The sequence below is a fragment of the Myotis daubentonii genome, chromosome 15 (assembly GCF_963259705.1).
Source record: "Myotis daubentonii chromosome 15, mMyoDau2.1, whole genome shotgun sequence".
NCBI lineage: Eukaryota > Metazoa > Chordata > Mammalia > Chiroptera > Vespertilionidae > Myotis > Myotis daubentonii.
The window spans coordinates 4,763,075-4,784,417 of record NC_081854.1 but is presented as its reverse complement, the minus strand read 5'-3'; the positions used below and the strand labels follow the sequence as shown (position 1 = coordinate 4,784,417).

Here is a 21,343-nt window from a genome sequence, read left to right as displayed (position 1 = left end):
TTTCGGAGGAATTACATAAGGAGAAAAAGCCACTGACCTGCCTTAACATCTTCTGATTTTCCTTGTAACTGTTAGATTTATTTTATCATTCTTCCTAAGTACTTTGGCATAACTATTTACCCTCTGTTTAGGGAGGCAGAATGTAAATTATTTACTCTTTCTGACCTACTGGCCTGTATCATTTGATTAATTTTCTTTCAACATTTCTCTTCTCCTTCTTATCACATACACAACATTTCTAAATTTTATACTTTCAAATTATCCTTTAAACCTTCTTTCTATGTCCTTAAAAAAATGCATAACCATGCCTCAGACCTTCTACTCAGTAATTCCTTATTCTTAGAAACCTCAATCCTTTAATGATTACCATAAAGTAAACAGCCAGTATTTCTTAGATTACTAAAACCAGGTGCTTCCATCCTTATGCAATTTCAAGTATACTGTATTCGTCTAATTTAGTCTTGGAAGGGTTAAAGAGAACAAAACGGGGCAGAGAGAAACTTACTGAGCTTAGCAGCTTGCGGCCTTGAGTCCAGCAGATAAGTAAAAATCAACAAAACTTCTGGTCTGCTTTCCCTGCCGACGGCCCCCCTCTTTTCTGTATTAACCATTTCCTCAGCTGCTCTCCCTCCTAGATTTTCACTCAGGTACCCGTCTGACCAAAGTTTTGGAGCCACACAAAGGAGAGGAGAGGGCAGGCCCCCTCCCTCCACACATGCACACTTTGACCAGACATTCATTCAGCAAAGGCATTTAGCTACCACAACACACAGTTTTTCTCAATCAGTAACATTTTTAAGAATAACCTTCAAAAATGCAAGACATAAGTTTTTATCATTTGAATTCAGTAAGCTACAAGGTCCCAAGTTCTCAGCAGTTCTGGAAAACCACACCTGAGGCTGGCAAGCAGGTTTGACCCAGCCCTTGACTTTAAAACGACCATAATGCTTAAAGGAGTAGTTTGAGTCTGTCCCATAGCGTCCGTCCAGTGAGTCCACAAAATCAAACAAAAGAACACAGACACCAAACAAACAAAGACACCTAAAAACAGCCTTCCGACCCCGCGGAAGAAAAACTGAAAACAAAGCAAATGGGGGCTTTTACACCCCCCCAAATGGGGGCTCAAGGCATCCCTTGATTCCTCCTCTACCCTTGGGGCGTCCCCCAGGGCTGCAACCTGTGGTCCTCCAGGCACGTCTACCGACCACTGTTCGGCCACTCTCACGAGTAGCCGAACGGCTGCCAAACCGAAAGCGCACACTCAAATCCAGACCGCTTGACAAACACAAGACAGAGACAAACAACTCGGGGTACCCCTTCTTACCTCCAAGGTCGGCTCCGCAGATGAGGGGTGGTCGTCTAATCCCGGACGAGCCCCCAAATGTGGGACCCCCGAAGCGGGACCCTCACTCTGTCCCACAGATCGACGGCGACCCCAATCAACCGCAGGAGACGTCACTTGATGCAAAACGCAAGAGGCTTTATTCTTTATTCCAGAGCGCTGGGGCCCAACCCGTACTCACGCAAGAGCAGAGGAGTTGTGCACCCAGCAAGGGGTTTTTCAGCTAATTATATGCTAAAATCACACATCAGGGAGGGGTTGCATGCAGGAGGGTAAGAGGAGAAAGAAATTGTTTGTGTCTTGATAGGGATAAGGCACTCCTTACAGTCTGTTCCTCTCAAGGTTGATTGAAGCTGGGTTTACTCAACCCATCCTTTGTTGGGGCTATCTCCTGTAATAGCCTTGGGGAGGGCGTCATTCCCTCTGTTCCTATCTCTAGTGGGGGAAGCCTAGGGAGTTGAGATAAAACAGGCAGCTAGGCCTGGCAGCTGGGCCTGTGCAGTTTGTAACATTCTTTTATTCTTTCATCACCACAGGATGCTTTTTCAAGGACTATTAGAAGCCTAGGTTTCTTGTTGTGTTTTTCCTTTTGTTGTTTTTTATTTTTCTCTTCCATGGATATAGTTTTTCTATGTCTGATACTTAATTTATATTTTAAAAACATGCTGAGATAAATTCTTTGGCTTTTTCTCAGATCACCTGAGGAGTTTTAAGAAATGACATCAGGCCTTGCGGGAAGGGTCAGTGATTGAGCATGGGCTTGGGAACCAGGAGGTCATGGTTTGATTCCCGGTCAGGGCACGTGCCCAGGTTTCGGGCTTGATCCCCTTCTAGATCGATGCTACTCTCTCATTGATGCTTCTATCTCCTCTCCCTCTTCTTTCCTGTCTGAAATCAATAAAAAATATATTCTTTTTAAAAAAAGAGAAATGACAGCAGGTGCACTTTCTCCCGTGGAGGTGGACAGATGCTCTGAGTGGGGCATTATTGGTTACTGAGGGCCTCCAGGTGATGGAAGGTGAGGACGGGGATTAGCAGGAGGGGTGCAGGATGCCTTTGTGAGAGTGGGGAGCAGGCTTTGTTCAGGGGAGGTAAGGGGGTGCTCTGTTTAGTTTGGGGGTTCAGGACAGCAGCTCACGTTCTCATTTCTGTAGGAGTTTGTGGATGTCTTTGGAAGGAGAGACACAGGAAGACACACACTGAAAAACTCACAGTGTGGTCTCCATGTAGAAGCTCAGTGTTCCTCATTCTCTGCTATGAGAACGGACAGGAGGGGGTGGCCTTTCCTCATTTCCAGGTCCTTCTGACTGTGAGTGTCGTGTGAGCTGATTGAGACGCTGAGCTGACGTCTTTGAAGGCACATTCTGTGACTCCTCAACATATCCTCGCCCGAGACGACAACCCAGACCCCGATCAGGACCAGGACCAAATGGCTGCTTGTCAGGTAAAAGATGTGTCCTGGGTCACAGGCTATGTTTGCTTTTCTTCTGACTTCTCTGGATTTAGAACCTGCCACTTTCGATGTTGGTGCTGTTCATGTTCTTTTCCTTTACGTACTTATTTAATTACTGTTTTTTTTTTTACGATAGTCAAGGTCAGCAGTTTATATAGTTTTGTCCTTTATCCCAATGCCTTCTGTGCATTCATGTTATGCAGGCTCCACCAGGTCAAGAAGATTTCCCACCTTTAATGACTTTCAACTACTGAAAACATCCCTCTCTGACAGATTAATCTTGGGAGGCAGCCATGTCTAACATCCCTCCTGGAATGGGGCCAGGGGCTCTAATATTGGTGAAGAAGAGAAATGAAGTTTTTAGGTTCAAATGGCTGCAGCATCAGCTCTGTAGATCAGGGGTAAGAAAATGCACATTTTACAGCTCAGAATCACTCAGAAAAATCTGAAAAGAGTAAATAGAAGAGACTTGCTCACTAGATTAGTACAAAAGTCTTGCTATTTAAATGTGCTGATAGCTTACAGAATATGAGAGATACACGTGGATTGACACTTGTAAAAATTAATGTTGTTTGTGATCATTTTCACATAATGATTTTTTTATTGATATATTTTTGCCAGTGATGTCACAGCCGTGATGTCCTGTCCTTCCGTGTGCCTCAGTCACCTAATACCCATTGTTCCAGTCCACCATGGCAGAGGTGCTCCCCTCACTGTAGAGTTAATAGTCTCCCTTTCTCAGTAACAATGGCTTGGTAGGGACTTATTGAGAGATGTGCAAAAACCATCATATTTCATCTGGAAACTCACCTATTCTTTTTACCTCTGTTTGCTTTGAAAAATAAATGCTCTACTTCTATTTCCTACAGATCATTGGCTTTTGACATGGGAGCTTTAACCAATCAGGACTTGTTCCTGTAAATTTTCATTATATTCTCCCCCCCCCCCCCCAAATATATTTTTATTGATTTCAGTGAGGAAGGGAGAAGGAGAGACAGAAACATCAATGATGAGAGAGAATCACCATTCAGCTGCCTCCTGCACATCCCCCACTGGGGATCCAGCCCACAACTCAGGCATGTGCCCTTGACCGGAATCGAACCCGGGACCCTTCAGTCTGCAGGCTGACGCTCTGTCCACCGAGCCAAACCGGCTAGGGCAGTTTTCATTATATCCTACACTCATGTCATGGACATACTCTACATTATCACTTTTTTTTTATTTTTTGGAAAGTTTACAAAAATCATATTAATGTATCTTCAATTCAGTTAAATTTATATGATTATAGTTGTCAACTAACGATACGCAAAAGTTTTCAAATAAATGAGTATCTAAGAAATAATAGGTCTAATTTGTTTTCCATCGTTATGTGAGTTTCTCTCCTTATTGTATTTATACTACACTAGAGGCCTGATTCATGAAATTCATGCAAGAGTGGGCCTTCCTTCCCCCAGCTGCTGTCACCGGCTTCCCTCCAGGACCCAGACTTCCCTCTGGCACCTGGGACTTAGGCTTCCTTCTGGCCACTGGCACCCGGGACCCAGACTTCCCTCACAGCCCCGGCTTCATCTGGAAGGTTGTCCGGAAGGACATCCTGTCTAATTAGCATATTACGCTTTTATTATTGTAGATGAGGGGCATCATTAGTAAATAGATTCGTGAAATTTATGGAATGGAATCACAAAATGATCTTGATTTCACTGACCCGACAATTCTGTTTTCTATCACTTTTATATTGTACATAGTTCACATACACGTGTGTCTGTCTCTATATAAAATGGTAACGTTATTTGAGATATTTTTTCTTATTTGCTTAAGCTGTCTTTATTGTTCTCAGTTGCAGGAACTGCTGTGAATATTCATGAGGTTTCTTTATGGGCATTGACCTGTGGTTGTTTGTTTTTTTAATTGTAGATCGAGTTTGGGATAAAATTGAAGGTTTACTTTTTATTATATATTTCACAGAATAATCTCATATCAAAGGCGGAATAATCTTGTTCTAAAATTACTCAGAGTAAATTCTTAATAGGATTATGGTTCCAATGTCTCCTATTTTAAGAGAACTAAAATTCCATAAAAATACTCTTTCAGTTCAAAATTGTGGATGAACTTTGTCCTTCCTTTTCTGTTCTGTTCTATTCAGAAATATAGCACATGAACCACAGACATTGTCATCATAAGTAAAAAGTGAGCTTATTACACATGTAGAAACACAGGCCCCATCTGAGAACCCGGATCAGAACCTGTGTTTTTAGAAAAGTGCAGTTTGTTGTCCTCTGTGTTGCCCTTGAAGAAGTGCTTACACTTCCATCTCACCATGACATCTCCAGCTGAGAAATATACACCACTGACCCTGAACAGTTCAAGTACAGCTCTCAGAAAGCCCTATGCCTGTGTTAATGCCTTAATTTTAAAGTTTATTTTCCTGAAAAATAAAACCTCTGCAGTGAATTTGTGGACATCTGTCATCCACATTTGTCAGGGTTAGAAAACAAATCATAGAATGTTCCTGGGTCAAAGTGATCTTACTGGGTAAATCAGGATACTTTCCTAGGTCAAAACAGCTTCTCCTAACACTGTTTTCGTGTTGGGTGACATTATGAACTCTTCTGGTGACCTCTTGGTAAATGTGTCTTTTCTTTCAGGGACCGTTGTCCTTCAGAGATGTGGCCATAGATTTCTCTCAGGAGGAGTGGGAATGCCTGGACCCAGTTCAACAGAAATTGTACATGGATGTGATGTTAGAGAACTACAGCAACCTGGTCTCCCTGGGTGAGGATAACTTCCTTTCTGAGTCCCTACTCCACCCACATAGTTTTCTTTTCTTTATTATTTTAACATCTATGGGGAATTCTGCTTTCTATGGTAGATTTTCTGATTCTTGCTCTCAAGGTACAAATTGGGGGTTTTCTGGTACAAAAGAAAAGATTTGTGGTGCATGTGAAGTAGGAAATCAGTGTTTGAATTTTTACATGTTGTCTAGACCCATGGTTGGCAAACCGCGGCTCGCGAGCCACATGCGGCTCTTTGGCCCCTTGAGTGTGGCCCTTCCACAAAGTACCACGTGCGGGCATGCACATACAGTGTGATTGAAACTTCGTGGCCCATGCGCAGAAGTCGGTATTTTGTGGAAGAGCCAGTATTTTGTGGAAGAGCCACACTGAAGGGGCCAAAGGGCCACATGTGGCTCGTGAGCCGCGGCTTGCCGAGCCACAGTTTGCCGACCACTGGTCTAGACTAATTTAGGTACTATCTGAAAACAGTATATTAGAAAATAATCCTATATAATAAAATCCTAACATGCAAATCAAGTGAATGGCGGAATGACCAGTCACTATGATGCACAGTAACCACCAGGGAACAGACACTCAACGCAGGAGCTGCCCCCAGCCAGCAGGCCCCAGGCCAGCTAAGGCCGGTGCCAGCGGGGTGGGGGTGGGGGGACCGATGGCCCTGCCGGTTGCTCCATAGATTGGCCCTGATTCCTGGCCAGGCCTAGGGACCCTACCCATGCACAAATTTCGTACACTGGGCCTCTAGTTTTCTAGAATATTCTAACATTCTACCATGTCTTCTGACCAGAGGACAAACTGGATTGGAAATGCGAGAATCTCTATCAAAACTCATGGTCCATTTTCTAGTAAATAGGTCTTGCTGTCTCTAAGCAAGTCTTTGTCATCTTTTCAGTTCAAATGAAAGAGCACTTTGGTCCATGGCTGGGGTTCTCTGTTGTTTAAGAGTGTTATCCCTGTCCACCAAGGTTGTGGGTTTGATCCCCTTTAGGACGAATACAAGAAGCAACCAATGATGCCTTGTCCAGTGTGCTTCGGGTTAGAACTTCAGCCTAGAGTTTCTGACTGCCCACCAAAGGCCCAAAGGTTCCTTTCCTTGTCAAAAGCACACATGTGGATTGCTGGTCAATGATTCTCATCATTGATGCTTCTATCTCTCTTTCTCCCTTCCTCTCTGAAATCAAATATACATATGCAATAAAGTATATGCATATTCTTTATTGCATATATAAAGAATATATGCAATATATATTCTCTCTCATCATTGAAACATCAGTGATGAGAGAGAATCATTGATCAGTGCCTCCTGCACACCCCACACTGGGGATTAAGCCTACAACTGGGCATATGCCCTGACTGGGAATCGAACCGTGACCTCCTGGTTCATAGGTCGATGCTCAACCATTGAGATATGCCGGCTGGGATGTGTGTGTGTGTGTGTTTTTTTTTTTTAATATATTTCTTTATTGATTTCAGAGAAGAAGGGAGAAAGAGATAGAAACATCAATGATGAGAGAGAATCACTGATCGGCTGCCTCCTGCACGCCCCCTACTGGGGATCGAGCCTGCAACCCAGGCGTGTGCCCTTGGTTGGGGTCAAACCTGGGACCCCTCAGTCTGCAGACTGATGCTTTATCCACTGAGCCAAGCCAGCTAGGGTTGTATATTTTTTAAAAAAGTAATTTGGTCAGTAATTGCTAGTAAGTTTAATATCATAACTGGGAAACTTTGTATCATATCTTCCAGCTACCTTATCTGAAGACAAACAGGCCATGCTACAAAAGGCAGAAATGGAAGATTTATTCCCTAAAATAATACTGGTAAGATAATGGAAGGTATGGCTTTGATAATGTACATTTAGTGAAAGCCTTGGAATTAGAGGAAAAATGTAAGATGAGAAGAAAGTATGTTACTATTGCCAGAAGTAACCTGGGACAGTTATTCATAATAATCTTGTTATTTAAGGAAATCAAAGATATCACACATTTGATAATACTCCTAATTTCCATTAGTTATAGCTGTAGATCAATGTGAAATAAATGTGAAATTTTTGTAAATGTGAAATGTTTCTAAATGTGAAAACCAAGTGCAATTTTTTTTTATCTTATACATTCTTGGAACGTAAATAGGGAAAATCTAGAATCTCACATAATCCATACTGTAAATAATTATAAAAATTGTTTACAATGTAGTCTTGGATTAAACTTTCAATAAGTCACTTATAGAATTTAGTGATTTATAATGCACAGATAATGTTTAAATGCAATCAGTTTGGTGGTTTCTTCATTAAATGTATCATTATGCTTCCATTGATTAATGTTTTTGAAACATGTCAATAATTTTCAGAAACTTAGGAGTGTTTTATTATAAAAAAGTCTTTATTGATTTCAGAGAGAGGAAAAGAGAGATAGAAACATCAATAAGAGAATCATTCATTGCCTGCCTGTTGCCTGCCCCCCATTGGGGATTGAGCTCCCAACCCAGCCATGTGCCCTGGTGGGAAATTGAATTGTGACCTCCTAGTTCATGGGTAGACACTCACTCAATGAGCCACACCAGCCAGGCAGCAGTGTATTTTTTATTTCATTTTAATTGATTTCAGAGAAGAAGGGAGAGAGAGTGACATAGAAGCATCAATGACGTGAGAGAATCAATGATCACCTGCTTGCTGGATGCCCCCCACTGGGGAATCAGTCCCTGACCCAGGTATATGCCTGACTCAGAATCGCACCATGACTTCCTGGTTTATAGATCAGCACTTAATCACCAAGCCACATGGGCCTGGCAGGATGGTTGTTTTTTAAATTTTTTTTCTGTTTTGTTTTGAATCCTTACCCAAGGATATTTTTCTCTTGATTTTTAGAGAGCAGGAAAGAAAGACATAGAGAAATATCGATTTGAGAGAAACACATCAATTGGTTGCCTTCTGCATGTGTCCCAAACAGGGCTCGGGCCTGGGAGGAGCTTGCAACTGAGGTACATGCCCTTGATCAGAATTGAACTCGGGACCCTTTAATCTGCAGGTCTATCCATTGAACCAAACAGGCTAGGGCTGGAATGTGTGTGTGTTTTTTTATACCATCATGGTTTAATAGTTACCACAAAATTGTTATTTGAAAAAAGTATACATGTATAATGAAATTATAGCTTTCACTAAATGCCTTTCCACCTTCAATGATTACCAGAATACATGTATTGAAGATAGAGGTTGCCAGTGCAAGGAATATTGGAAAAATTTTAACCACAAGTCAAATCCTAATAAACATCAGAAAATTCAGCCTCCAGAAAACTGTTATAAAGGTACAAAAGGCTTTGACGCAATGTCAAATCTAAATATACATCATTTATTCATCCTGTAGGGAAGACAAAGAAACAAATTAAATATGACAAATCATTTAAGCAATCTTCAAATCATACCGAACAAGATAATATTCATACCATAGGGAAAGGTTACAAATTTAACCCATATGAGAGAGTTTTCAGTCAAATATTCAGTCCAAATAAATTTAAGAAAATCCCTACTGGAGAAAAACATTATACATATAAAGAATGTGGTAAAGCGCCCTGACCCCTTTGGCTCAGTGGATAGCATCGGCCTACGGACTGAAGGGTCCCGGGTTCGATTCACGTCAAGGGCATGTACCTCGTTTGCGGGCACATCCCTAGTAGGGGGCGTGCAGGAGGCAGCTGATGGATGTTTCTCTCTCATTGATGTTTCTAACTCTCTATCCCTCTCCCTTCCTCTCTGTAAAAAATCAATAAAATATATATTTTTAAAAAGAATGTGGTAAACCATTTAATTTTCTTTCAAATCTGTGTGAACTTGAGGGAATTCATACTTGAAAAAAGCCCTATAAATTTAGAGAATGTGGCAAAGCTTTTTGCAACACCTCATCTCTTACTTATCATCAGAGAGAGCATACCGGAGCGAAGCCTTATAAATGTGGAGAATGTGGCAAAGGATTCAGTAATACCTCAAGTTTTAATCGCCATCAGAGAGTTCATACTGGAGAAAAGCCCCATAAATGTAGAGAATGTGGCAAAGCCTTCCGTACCGCAACAAACCTTACTTGTCATCAGAGAGTTCATACTGGAGAGAAGCCCTACAAATGTAGAGAATGTGGCAAAGCCTTCAGCAGGTCCTCATCTCTTACTTATCATCAGAGAGTTCATACTGGAGAGAAGCCTTTTAAATGTGCAGATTGTGGCAAAACTTTCCGTGTAGCATCAGACCTTACTTATCATCAGAAAGTTCATACTGTAGACAATCCTTATAAATGTGAAGAATGTGGCAAAGCCTTCCGTGGGCAAACAGACCTTACTTATCATCAGAGAGTTCACACTGGAGAGAAGCCTTATAAATGTGAAGAATGTGGCAAAGCCTTCCGTGGGCAAACAGACCTTACTTATCATCAGAGAGTTCACACTGGAGAGAAGCCTTATAAATGTGAAGAATGTGGCAAAGCCTTCCGTGGGCAAACAGACCTTACTTATCATCAGAGAGTTCACACTGGAGAGAAGCCCTACAAATGTAGAGAATGTGGCAAAGCCTTTAGCAAGTCCTCAACCCTTACATATCATCAGAGAGTTCATACTGGAGAGAAACCTTACAAATGTGGCAAATGTGGCAAAGCCTTTAGCAGGTCCTCATCTCTTACTTCTCATCAAAGACTTCATACTGGAGAGAAGCCTTTTAAATGTGCAGATTGTGGCAAAACTTTCCGTGTAGCATCATCCCTTACTTATCATCAGAGAGTTCATACTGGAGAGAAACCTTATAAATGTGGCAAATGTGGCAAAGCCTTCAGGAGGTCCTCAAGGTATAGAGTTCATCAGAGTATTCATAGTGGAGGGAAGCCTTATAAATGTAAAGAATGTGGCAAAGCTTTCAGGGGGGCAACAAACCTTACTTATCATCAGAGAGTTCATGCTGGAGAGAAGCCTATAAATGTAGAGAATGTGGCAAAGCCTTTAACCAGTGTTCCTGCCGTTCTGTACAGCAGTGTCCATAGTTGAGAGAAGTGTCACAGATGTTAGTGTTGTTAGTCCTTTACCAACTGCAAGAACTTAATATCACAGAATTTTTTAAAAAAATATATTTTATTGATTTTTCACAGAGAGGAAGGGAGAGAGATAGAGAGTTAGAAACATCGGTGAGAGAAATATCGATCAGCTGCCTCCTGCACATCTCCCTACTGGGAATGTGCCCGCAACCAAGGTACATGCCCCTGACCGGAATCGAACCTGGGACCCTTCAGTCCGCAGACCGACGCTCTATCCACTAAGCCAAACTGGTTTTGGCAATATCACAGAATTTATACTGGGAACAAGCCTTATGATTGTGAAAAATGTGGAAAAGCCTTCAAAAGCTATTCATATCTTACTGTACCTGAGAGACTTCATACTGAAGAGAGACCTTTCAAAAATAGAGAATGTGCTAGCACTTTTATCCACTGCTCAAAACTTACTCAACATAGAGAATTTATAGTGGAGAGAAGCCTTATAAATGTAGAGAATGTGGCAAAGCCTTCTGTGGCATTCTTACCATGTAGAAAATGTGAGATAGCCTTTACTCTGGGAACTGCTGATTGTTGGTTGGGAAAGACCCTGATTTTTTTCCCTGCTAATACATTATTACATTTCTTTATTTCTGCACTTATGAGTTCTATTGTAGGATATGGTTGTTGAAAATTATTGTTAACTGCTATTTATATACTTTGTGTAGGATAATTTTTAAAAACTAATGCATCGTCTATATTATGAAAGAAAACCAATACTAAATTATATTACTTAAAGAATAGATTTCCATAGGATATTAAAATGTTGATTTCAAATTAGGGTAAGAAGCAATATATTTCATGGTTCATTTAGGATGGTATTACAATTTTTTTTAATTGATTTTTTACAAGAGGAAAGGAGAAGGAGAGGGATAGAGAGTTAGAAACATCGATGAGAGAGAAACATCAATTCAGCTGCCTCCTACACATTCCCCACTGGGACCCCTCAGTCCACAGGCCGCCACTCTATCCACTGAGCCAAACCGGCCAGGGTGGCATTACAATTTCTTAATATATTTTTTCTAACCATTTCTTCCACACACTTTGACCCCGATTATATGTTTCACTTTCATTTTTCCCATTAAACACACCAGGGCATACATAAATCACTGGATTGTGTCGAGACTTTATGACTTGAAAATGTATATAAGATGATGACACGGTGTGGGAACCATGCCAGAGTTCTCAGATAGTCAAGGCTAATTAGAGCGTGGAGGCCTTGTTGATAGTATGCCAAACGGCTAAGGTCACTCTAAACATGGGAATCTTAATCAAATGTTCAAGGCTGAGCTACCATAAGCAGGTGTGGGGACAAGAATTATGGTACAGTGTGCATGCATGCCTTGCTGAAGCCAAATCATTGATGTCACTGTTGTCAAGTAGCCTCTTTTGTGTAAATACTATTAAAAGTACATTACTAAGGCTAGAGAGCTCAGTTGGAGCTGAGAGCTGGTACTGCTACGATGTAAGGCCAAGAGCTCAGATATAACTGCCATGTTAGCCAGCCAGTGTGCTGAGAAAGAAGCTCGGAGGTAGTTACTATGTACGGCTACAGAGACCAGGCTTATCGGGCAGGGGAGACAGGAGAGGCTGGCGAAGCTGCTGGGGCAGAGCGTTCAGATCCGCTGCTATGTGAGGCTCTAGGTACAGAGGCTGTTGAGGGTGCTGCCGCTTTATGGAACAGATGTGTGTGTTCACCAGCCAGTGTGCCGCTGCCGTGTATGGAATTTTGCTGCGAAGAGCTATTTTGTCTGTTGGCTTTATGTCCCCTGGCTTTTGCAATAAAGACTGATTCGTATACACCCACAACTTCTCATTGCTTCTCTGTCTAAGACCTGGCATCCAAGAAGGTCCAGTCCGTAGTCAGAGGGGCTCGGGTCCAACAGTTAGTGTAGTGGGCAGGGTTCGAGAAGGAACCTGCCCAGATAGTTGACCTAGTCCAGGAGAATTCAAAAGAATATATGGACTCAGAGCAACTCAGATCAGCAGAGCTGTGCAGTACTCTGGCTGCATCTGACCCAGGGACAAAGTAAGTGTTTTATGAAGATGAAGAAAAAGTGTTCCTTCAGGTCTGTGGCTCAACAGAAGTGTTGGAGTGACACATGTTTGTGAACTGTAGTCTTTCCATGTGTGAGTTTGCCATGGTTGGTGCTTGAAAATCAAGTATGGGGAGGTCAACAAGCACACAGCAAAGTAAATGGAAATAGAGGAATGAAGGAAATAGTCCCCAAGATTGCAGATGTGGTTTGTAACAAGGAGACCATCTCCATTGCCAAATGCCTGGGGCTTTCCCACCATTTCTTTGTGACTGGTGTTCATATTCAGAACCAGCTTACCTACCAGGGAAAGTGAGGTTCCCGGTACTGTTACAAATATTAGGAGTAATGATGTGGGTAATTCAAACGCAATGAACAAGGAAAGGCTGTCCCCAATAGGAGCGAGATGCAAGCAACCAGGGCTGCCTCTTCGCTCCTGCCCCTCCCCCCCTCTGTCCCTGCACAGGCCTGGCCGCCGGGCTCGGCCCCGCCCCCATCGCGGAGTCCCTCTCCCCTCCTCTCTGTAAAAAATCAATAAAATATATATTTTTTAAAAAATGTGAGGAGTGTCGTGAATTCTTTACCAGCTGTGAGAACTTACTAACATCACAGAATGGATACTGGCAAGAGCCTTATGAATGTGAAAAATGTAGACAAGCCTTTAAAAGGCATTCATGTCTTACTGTACCTCATACTAAAGACAGTCCTTAAAAATGTAGACTTTGGGCTGGAGCCTTTACCCGCAGCTCAAAATTTACTGAACATCAGAGATTTTATAGTGGAGGGAAGCTTTACACTGTAGAAAATGTGAGAAAGCCTTTAAACTGAGGTGTAACCTGCTCAACATTTTAGGAAACATTCTAAAGAAAAACAGCAAAAATATAAAATTTTCATCTAAGGATTTCAGTTTCAATGGTTGAAGCTACACTGAGAATGTTAAAATAAGGTCTTACAGCCCTGACCGGTTTGGCTCAGTGGATAGAGCTTCGGCCTGCGGACTGAAAGGTCCCAGGTTCGATTCCGGCCAAGGGCATGTACCTTGCTTGCGGGCACATCCCCAGTGGGTGGTGTGCAAGAGGCAGCTGATCGATGTTTTTCTCTCATCAATGTTTCTTTTTCTTTTTTTTAAATTTTATTTATTTTTTATTGCTTAAAGTATTACAAAGGGTATTACATATGTGTCCATTCCCCCCCCCGCCCTAGACAGTCCCCTAGCTCATCGATGTTTCTTTCTCTCTCTCTCTCTCTCTCTCTCTCTCTCTCTCTCTCTCTCTCTCTCTCCCTTTCTGTAAAAAAAAATCAATAAAATATATTTAAAATAAAATAAGGTCTTACAAATTATCAGGCATATGTCAAAGTATATATCCTCATTTATATGTCATAGAACCTCTTGGAATTATTACTGGATCGAAGCCCAGCAGATACAAAGAATGTGACAAAGCTCACTCAGTATGCAAACCTTACCTGACATCAGAATTCATACTGGGGAGGATCAATACAAATGTAAACATTAAAGTCTTTCATCAGCATCCAAAGCTTATTCCTCACATTGGGATTTATTCTAGGGAGAAACCTTAAAACTGAAGAATGTGGGAAATCGTATAGTTGGATCTACGGCCCCAGTCTGTTGATGTTCTGTTTGTGAACGGTGACGCTGAGGTGATCTCGGCGTGCAGGATGAGTTTAGAGAAGCAGAGGGCTACCACTTGCTCAGGCAAGTAGCAAAGCCCCCAAAGCTCTTACAGCTTTTATTTGGGGAGAACAGCAAATAACAATGGAGTACAGCAAGTGACAGTGATTAACAAGCATGCTTATGAGATCATCTGAGCTCAGTTATACATTAAATTATTAATTTCCTATGTTATATGAAGACCTTCTCCACCTGCAGCAGTGCACCCTCCCTTGAACTTTCCATGCCCTCATGGACTATTTATCACCTCAAGGAAAGTTCTGCCTCTGAACAATAAGTCTTTCTTGCAAGACTTTGTTCTGATGTGGCCTGCTTGCAGGCCCCTGCCTTTTCTTGGCAGAACGTCCTCTTATAGTTAACTTCATTCCACTTGACCAGCTACACAGTCTTATCAGGGATTATGATTGGGTAGAAGTTTTATGGTTTTGATATAGGAGGAAGGACTTTCGTTTAAAATATACAGTTTATAAAACTCCAAGAATTTTGCCTTAAGTGGCTTTAAAGATGTAAAAACTTTATCCAAGTATGTAATTGATTATGAATTTTAAAGTATCACTGAATTTTCACTAGATCGATAGCCAAAATGCCTTTCAGGTATAGCCATAAATCAGTATGCACAGTGTACTCCAAACTTTAAATGTTAGGTAATGTTTGTATACTTGAATATATCAAAGGAATTGATGTTTCCATATGTACAATTACTTAGAGTGTTATCTCATATTGAAATTATTTGAAGTCTTTTGAAAAGGAAATATTAATTTGATTGTCTTCCCATATCACTTGATGCTGATATTTTATTCCTGGTGTTTGTGTGAGTGAACTCATGGGGTTAATTGTTTCTGCCTTAAAGATCTATGAGCTGTTGTATATTATATGGACTTACTTGTGTACACATTCCCATGGAATATTGGGTATATTGTAAGGCACAATATTTTCTTTTATTAGAGAATAATCCTATTGAATAAATCTTTTAAAATAGTTCTCGAGTTTTGTAAATGATGTCATCAAAGTTACTTCCTTTTCTGTGCCAATGTGTTCAGCTGAACACACTTTTGAGGGCATGTCAATTTGTGGTTGTCACATTTAGGTGACCAGAACTACACTCAGTACAGTGCTGTCTGTGTAATAGATTGCCATAATTAAGAGGAATATTGCAATATCAGTGACATTGATGTACCCAGGATGCAGAATTGGCATGAATTCTGCATGTGGAGCGAGGACATCTTTCACAGGCTGCACTGCTGGCTGAACTCAGAAAAATTAATTCTATGTCTTTCATTTCTCATTTCCTGTTCCTCTCTGATTTTTCACTTTGTCTTCTAAGCTCCATTCCTTTGGCAGTGGTGGAACCACAGCATGTAAAACTTCCTGTCCCACATCAGCCTTTCAAACCCCTGTAACTTCCACTCAGTAGTTTGGAATTTTTAATGCAATGAATGACATCATAATTTGGCAAATATTTTGCTTTATATTCATGAAGTACGTAGGCCATGATTCGAGTTCTCATGCTGATACCTATAGGTATTTTTTGGTGTTTTTTTTTAGACTGGATTAATGCTTTTATTAATGATAGCATTCATACTACATTTCTAAGATTTACAACCAAAGGATCATATTGTATTTACATGCAATGGACAATCCAAGCTAACAAATTCAAACCGCAGCTCTGGTTAAGACCATGGTTTGTTCCAAATTAAATACATAATAATCTTACTCTTCCTTTCAACATGTACAGTAAAAACCCACTCTTCCATCTTTTTTTTTAATTATATATATATATATATATATATATATATATATATATATTTTAATATATTTTATTGATTTTTTACAGAGAGGAAGGGAGAGAGATAGAGAATTAGAAACATCGATGAGAGAGAAACATCAATCAGCCACCTCCTGCACATCTCCCACTGGGGATGTGCCCGCAACCCAGGTACATGCCCTTGACCGGAATCGAACCTGGGACCCTTCAGTCCGCAGGCCGACGCTCTATCCACTGAGCCAAACCGGTTTCGCCTCTTCCATCTTTTAAGGAATATAAAAATTGCATTGACAACTGCACTGATTAGCACAAATATTTAAAACCTGAGAGAGAAGCCCAAATATATTTGAGTGCTAACACGGGTACATTTGAACGCTTGGTGACACAGACTGGTCAGTGGTCAATAATGTGTGATGCAGGTGGCTTGGGGGGCCTGCGTGGCTCAGCCTGAGACCCACGCCGCCTAAGCTGTGTATCACAGATGAACTGGGGGTTTTCTCACTACGGTTGTTTTCTTTCTGTTTTCATTTCTTCTTGCTTTAAGAGGAAAAAAACAACTCTCTGGCCCACTCAGATGGGGTTTTTACATGAGAACATAGACATAGTGATACCTATAGTTTTTAATATGAAGTTTTGGAATACCACAAATTGGCATCTGTGTACTTTGTAATTGGAATGATTTTTCTTGTCCTGATTTTCATTAGAAACCATAAGAATTTCTTCTCATTGTTATCCCGTTAACTTCTTTATTGGGAGGAATTAAGCCATGTTATACTGGTTTTATTCTCTTTTTAAATTTGGATGCAAAGTTATTTTGTATATTCACAGCCTGACCAGAAGTATGTCCATTGGCATTAGCTGTCCCTGGAGTGTTTTCCAAGCCATCACTCTAGTTCCAGGGACAGCAAGTAAGCAGAGATTGAACTGAAAGCCCCACATTTATTACTTCTCTGCTGTCCAGTGCTGAATTTTACAAGGTGATAAGTATCAGTTTCTATGCACGTGCCACCCAAAGGACAGACAAAGTCATTGCAGAAACAAGATGTTCAATATTTTTCTTTTTTTTTTAATTTTAGAGACAACATAGGAAGGGGAGAGAAAGAAACATGGATTTGTTGTTCCACTCATCTGTGTCCTGACTGGGGATCAAATCGCTATCCTTAGTGTAGCGAGACAATGCTCTAACCAACTCAGCTACCCTGCCAGGGCAACATGACATGAATTTGAAAGCAGGAAGAATTTTCACAGAGGCAATAGGGGACAAACAAGAACATCCTAAAGGAGACCAAGTTTGTGAAACCCAAATTTATTTCTATTTAAAAATGCTCAAGAAACTTTAAAAAGGCCCAAAAGCCCAAAGGCGTCCAGGTTTAATTTCATATCATCCTGACTTGGCATACTTCCGTTTCTCCTTTTGTGAGGCATCGATTTGATCCTTGTTAATGAGACACCTCGGCAATTCTAGTTGGATTGTGCTGACATCTTGTGACTCCCGGTATCTGTCATAAGTGGCCATCAGGTTATGAACAATGAGAAATGTAAGACCAGAAATAATCATGAGACGTCTGCAGATTTTACTTGAATATCCTTTCTGAATTCTTTGCAACCAGGCCCAGTGATCAATTTGAATACGACTAATATACCTAAGAAGGTGGCAGGAAAATGGCAAGTATTACATGATCTTAGAGTGGTTAACGCTACTATGCATCCCATGGGAGCTTTACAGCCTGGACTCCCAGCGCCTTTGCAAATCCCGCTAGATTGGTCTCTTATAGTAGTAGAGCTTAAGGATTGTTTTTTCACCATTCCCTTGGCACCTCAAGATAAAGATTTGCATTTTTAGTGCCATCTACACTAATAAAAGAGAAAAATGGTAATTGGCGTACGACGATACCCTTTTCATTGGCTAATCAGGGCTATATGCAAATTAACTGCCAACTAAGATTGGCAGTTAACTGCCAACAAGATGGCGGTTAATTTGCATATGTAGGCACAATGCAGGGAGGCAAAAGGGAAAGCAGGAAGAAGCCCCCTGCCACTGACAGTGATCAGAAACCCAGGGGGGAGCTAAGAGCTGGGGGGTGGGGCCGCCTTTGCCCTGCCCCCCAGCCATGATCGGAGAATCAGGCGCCTTTGCCGCCCTGGCCAGTGATAGCAGGAAGTAGGGGTGGAGCCAGCGATGGGAGCTGGACACGGTTGAAGCTGGCAGTCCCGGGAGCTAGGGGTCCCTTGCCTGGGCCTAAAGCAGAGCCCACGATCACGGGGCCGCTGCAGCTGCGGGTCCCCGCTGCCTGAGCCGGACGCCTCAGCCAGAGGCGTTAGGCCTGGGCAGGGGCGGAGCCTGCAACCGCGGGGAGCTGGGGGTCCCCTGCCCAGGCCTGACACCTCTACCGGAGGCCTCAAGGGGCCGATCCGGTGATTGGTGATCAGAGGGTGATGAGGGTCAACTCCTCTGGCCGAGGCATCAGGCCTGGGTGGGGGGCTGAGCCGGGGATTGGGGGGATATGATGGTCCCCTTGCCCAGGCCTGAAGCCTGGGTCAGAGGCGTCAGACTTGGGCGGGGGGTGGAGCAAGCGATCAGAGGGAGATGGGGGTCCCCTGCCCAGGCATGATTCCTGGGCCAGAGGCCTCAGGCCTGGGCGGGGGCCAGAGCCAGTGATCGGGGGGAGATGGTGGTCCCCTGTCCAAGCCTGACACCTCTGGCGGAGGCGTCAGGCCCGGGCAAGGGGCCGATCAGGTGATCAGAGGGTGATGGGGGTCTACGCCTCTGTCAGAGGCGTCAGGCCTGGGCAAGGGGCCTATCCTGCGATTGGAGGGTGATGGGGGTCAACGCCTGAGGGCTCCCAGTATGTGAGAGGGGGCAGGCTGGGCTGAGGGACACTCCCCCCCCCCCACCCAGTGCACGAATTTCGTGCACCGGGCCCCTAGTCTATTAATAATATAGAACCCATGAAAAGATATCAATGGAAGGTTTTGCCTCAAGGAATGGCCAATAGCCCCACCTTGTGTCAAAAATTTTTAGCTCAAGCTGTTCAGCCTTTAAGGGACAAATATTCCCGATGTTACATTATTCATTACTTGGATAACTTGCTCTTAGCAAGTCCACGGGAAGAGCAGGCTTTGGCAATGTTTTCCTAATTAGAAAAGAAACTCCCTAAATGGGGCTTTAAAATTGCTCCAGAAAAGGTACAGAAAGAGATGCCTTTCAAGTATCTGAGAACCGTAATTGAAAACCAATGTATTAGGCCTCAAAATTTGGAAATACGAAAAGGTTGCCTTAAAACTTTAAATAACTTTCAGAAATTATTAGGGGACATTAACTGGTTAAGACCTTATCTGAAAATCGCAATGGGAGAAATGACAAATTTATTTAATATACTTAGAGGTGACTCTAATCTTTCCTCACACCAAATATTAACAGATGAAGCTAGGAAAGAGTTGCTAAGAATTGAACACACAATCTCCTCAACCCAAGTAGCACGGGTACAGCCTGAATTGCCTTTATTGGGACAGATTAACCCTACTGCAAATAGTCCCACTGGAGTCATCTTCCAAAATGAAAACTCTCCTGCTATTATTGAATGGGTCCACCTAGGGCATCTGTCCTCTAAAACTGCAGTTACATATGTAGAACTGATGGCTCAGTTCAGGGGTGGGCAAACTTTTTGACTCGAGGGCCACAATGGGTTTTTAAACTGGACCAGAGGGCCGGAACAAAAGCATGGATGGAGTGTTTGTGTGAACTAATATAAATTCAAAGTAAACATCATTACATAAAAGGGTATGGTCTTTTTTTTTTTTAGTTTTATTCATTTCAAACGGGCTGGATCCGGCCCGCGGGCCGTAGTTTGCCCACGGCTGGCTCAGTTGATATCTCAGCTTACAAATCACTGCAGGCAGCTTAAGAGAAGAACCCCAGTGCATCTATCTTCCCATCACTGGGAAACAATTACAAATGTTATTTCAAACTGATTTAAATTGGCAAATTGGACTAAGTGGATATTCAGGGGAACTTAGTTGTCACCTATTAAAAGACAAATTACTACAATTTCTATATTATATCCCTATTATTATACCCCAAAATACTAGGCAGGAACCTATTCCTGGAGCATTAACTGTTTTTACTGATGGATCATCTAATGGGAAAGCCGCCTATCATGCAATGAATTCAGATCGAATCATACTGACCAGTCATACTTCTGAACAAAGAATTGAATTAGAAGCTATTACGGCTGCATTGCAGGATTTCCAAGAGCCTCTTCATATTATCTCTGACTCTTCTTACACTGCGGGCCTAGTGAATAGAATTGAAACTGCTCAGTTAAAATGGCTCAGTGACCAAAGTTTATTTTTACTATTTAAACAAGTTCAGATTGTACAACAGAGACAATATCCTTTTTCTATCACTCACATCAGGGCTCACAGTATATTACCTGGCCCACTCACAAAAGGAAATGCACGTGCTCATCAATTGGTTGCTTTATTAAAACAGGCCTCAGAATCTCATCAGCTTTTACATCAGCCTGCCAAAATGTTGTCCAAACAATTCTCAATTACTTGAAGCAGGCAAAACAGATTATTAAGGAATGCTGCACTTGCATGTTACATCTGCCTCAAGGGCCTAACACAGGAATTAACCCTAGAGGATTAATAAGGGACCATAACTGGCAAATGGATATGACACACTATGCTCCCTTTGGACGCCTTGGAGCATTGCATGTCTCTGTAGACACCTTTTCAAAAGTCCTCTGGGCTACTGCATCTACAGGGGAAACGGCAAAACAGGTTACTAATCATTGCCTAGCTGCTTTTGCCATGATGGGAATTCCGAAAATTATTAAAACTGACAATGGACCCACGTAGACAAGCTATCATTTCCAGCAATTTTGTAAAAAGTGGAAAATTCAGCACATTACAGGAATACCATATAATTCACAGGGACAGGCAATTACAGTGCACCAACACCAAAGGCTAAAATCCCAAATTGAAAAACAATAAAGGGGGATTATGGAGAAGTAGCCTTTAAGTAGTTTATACCATGCCTTAATCACTTTAAATTTTTTCACTTGTGATGCCGATGGGAAGGCATCCATGGAAATACACTGGTGTTAGAATAAGCCAAAAGAAAATGGTCTGGATAAATCAGTGGTTCTCAACCATCTGGCTCTGTAAATACAGTTCCTGTGATCATGTGACCCAACCATAAAA

The 21,343-nt window shown here is 42.0% G+C and overlaps 3 protein-coding genes across 5 annotated transcripts in view; all 3 read left to right on the top strand.

The window, feature by feature from the left end:
• The first annotated feature begins 2,649 nt into the window (after window positions 1-2,649).
• Window positions 2,650-21,343, top strand: part of LOC132216097 (zinc finger protein 501-like) — a 182,584-nt gene continuing 163,890 nt past the window's right edge. For all 3 annotated transcript variants that reach the window (XM_059665185.1, XM_059665186.1, XM_059665182.1), the window contains exon 1: window positions 2,650-2,786. In XM_059665185.1, the coding sequence (XP_059521168.1) occupies window positions 2,772-2,786 (15 nt within the window). In that variant the 5' untranslated portion in view covers window positions 2,650-2,771. The remainder of the gene's footprint in view (window positions 2,787-21,343) is intronic.
• LOC132216107 (zinc finger protein 595-like) overlaps window positions 2,691-21,343 on the top strand; it is a 96,694-nt gene continuing 78,041 nt past the window's right edge. Inside the window, exon 1 of the mRNA XM_059665198.1 lies at window positions 2,691-2,786. The gene's annotated coding sequence lies outside the window, so the exon portion shown is untranslated. The remainder of the gene's footprint in view (window positions 2,787-21,343) is intronic.
• LOC132216143 (zinc finger protein 708-like) lies at window positions 9,374-13,774 on the top strand (the record flags this gene model as incomplete). The annotated part of the gene is given in 2 exon segments (XM_059665258.1): window positions 9,374-10,526; window positions 10,529-13,774. Coding segments are annotated over 2 exon segments (1,224 nt in total), but the record flags the coding sequence as incomplete, so codon positions are not given.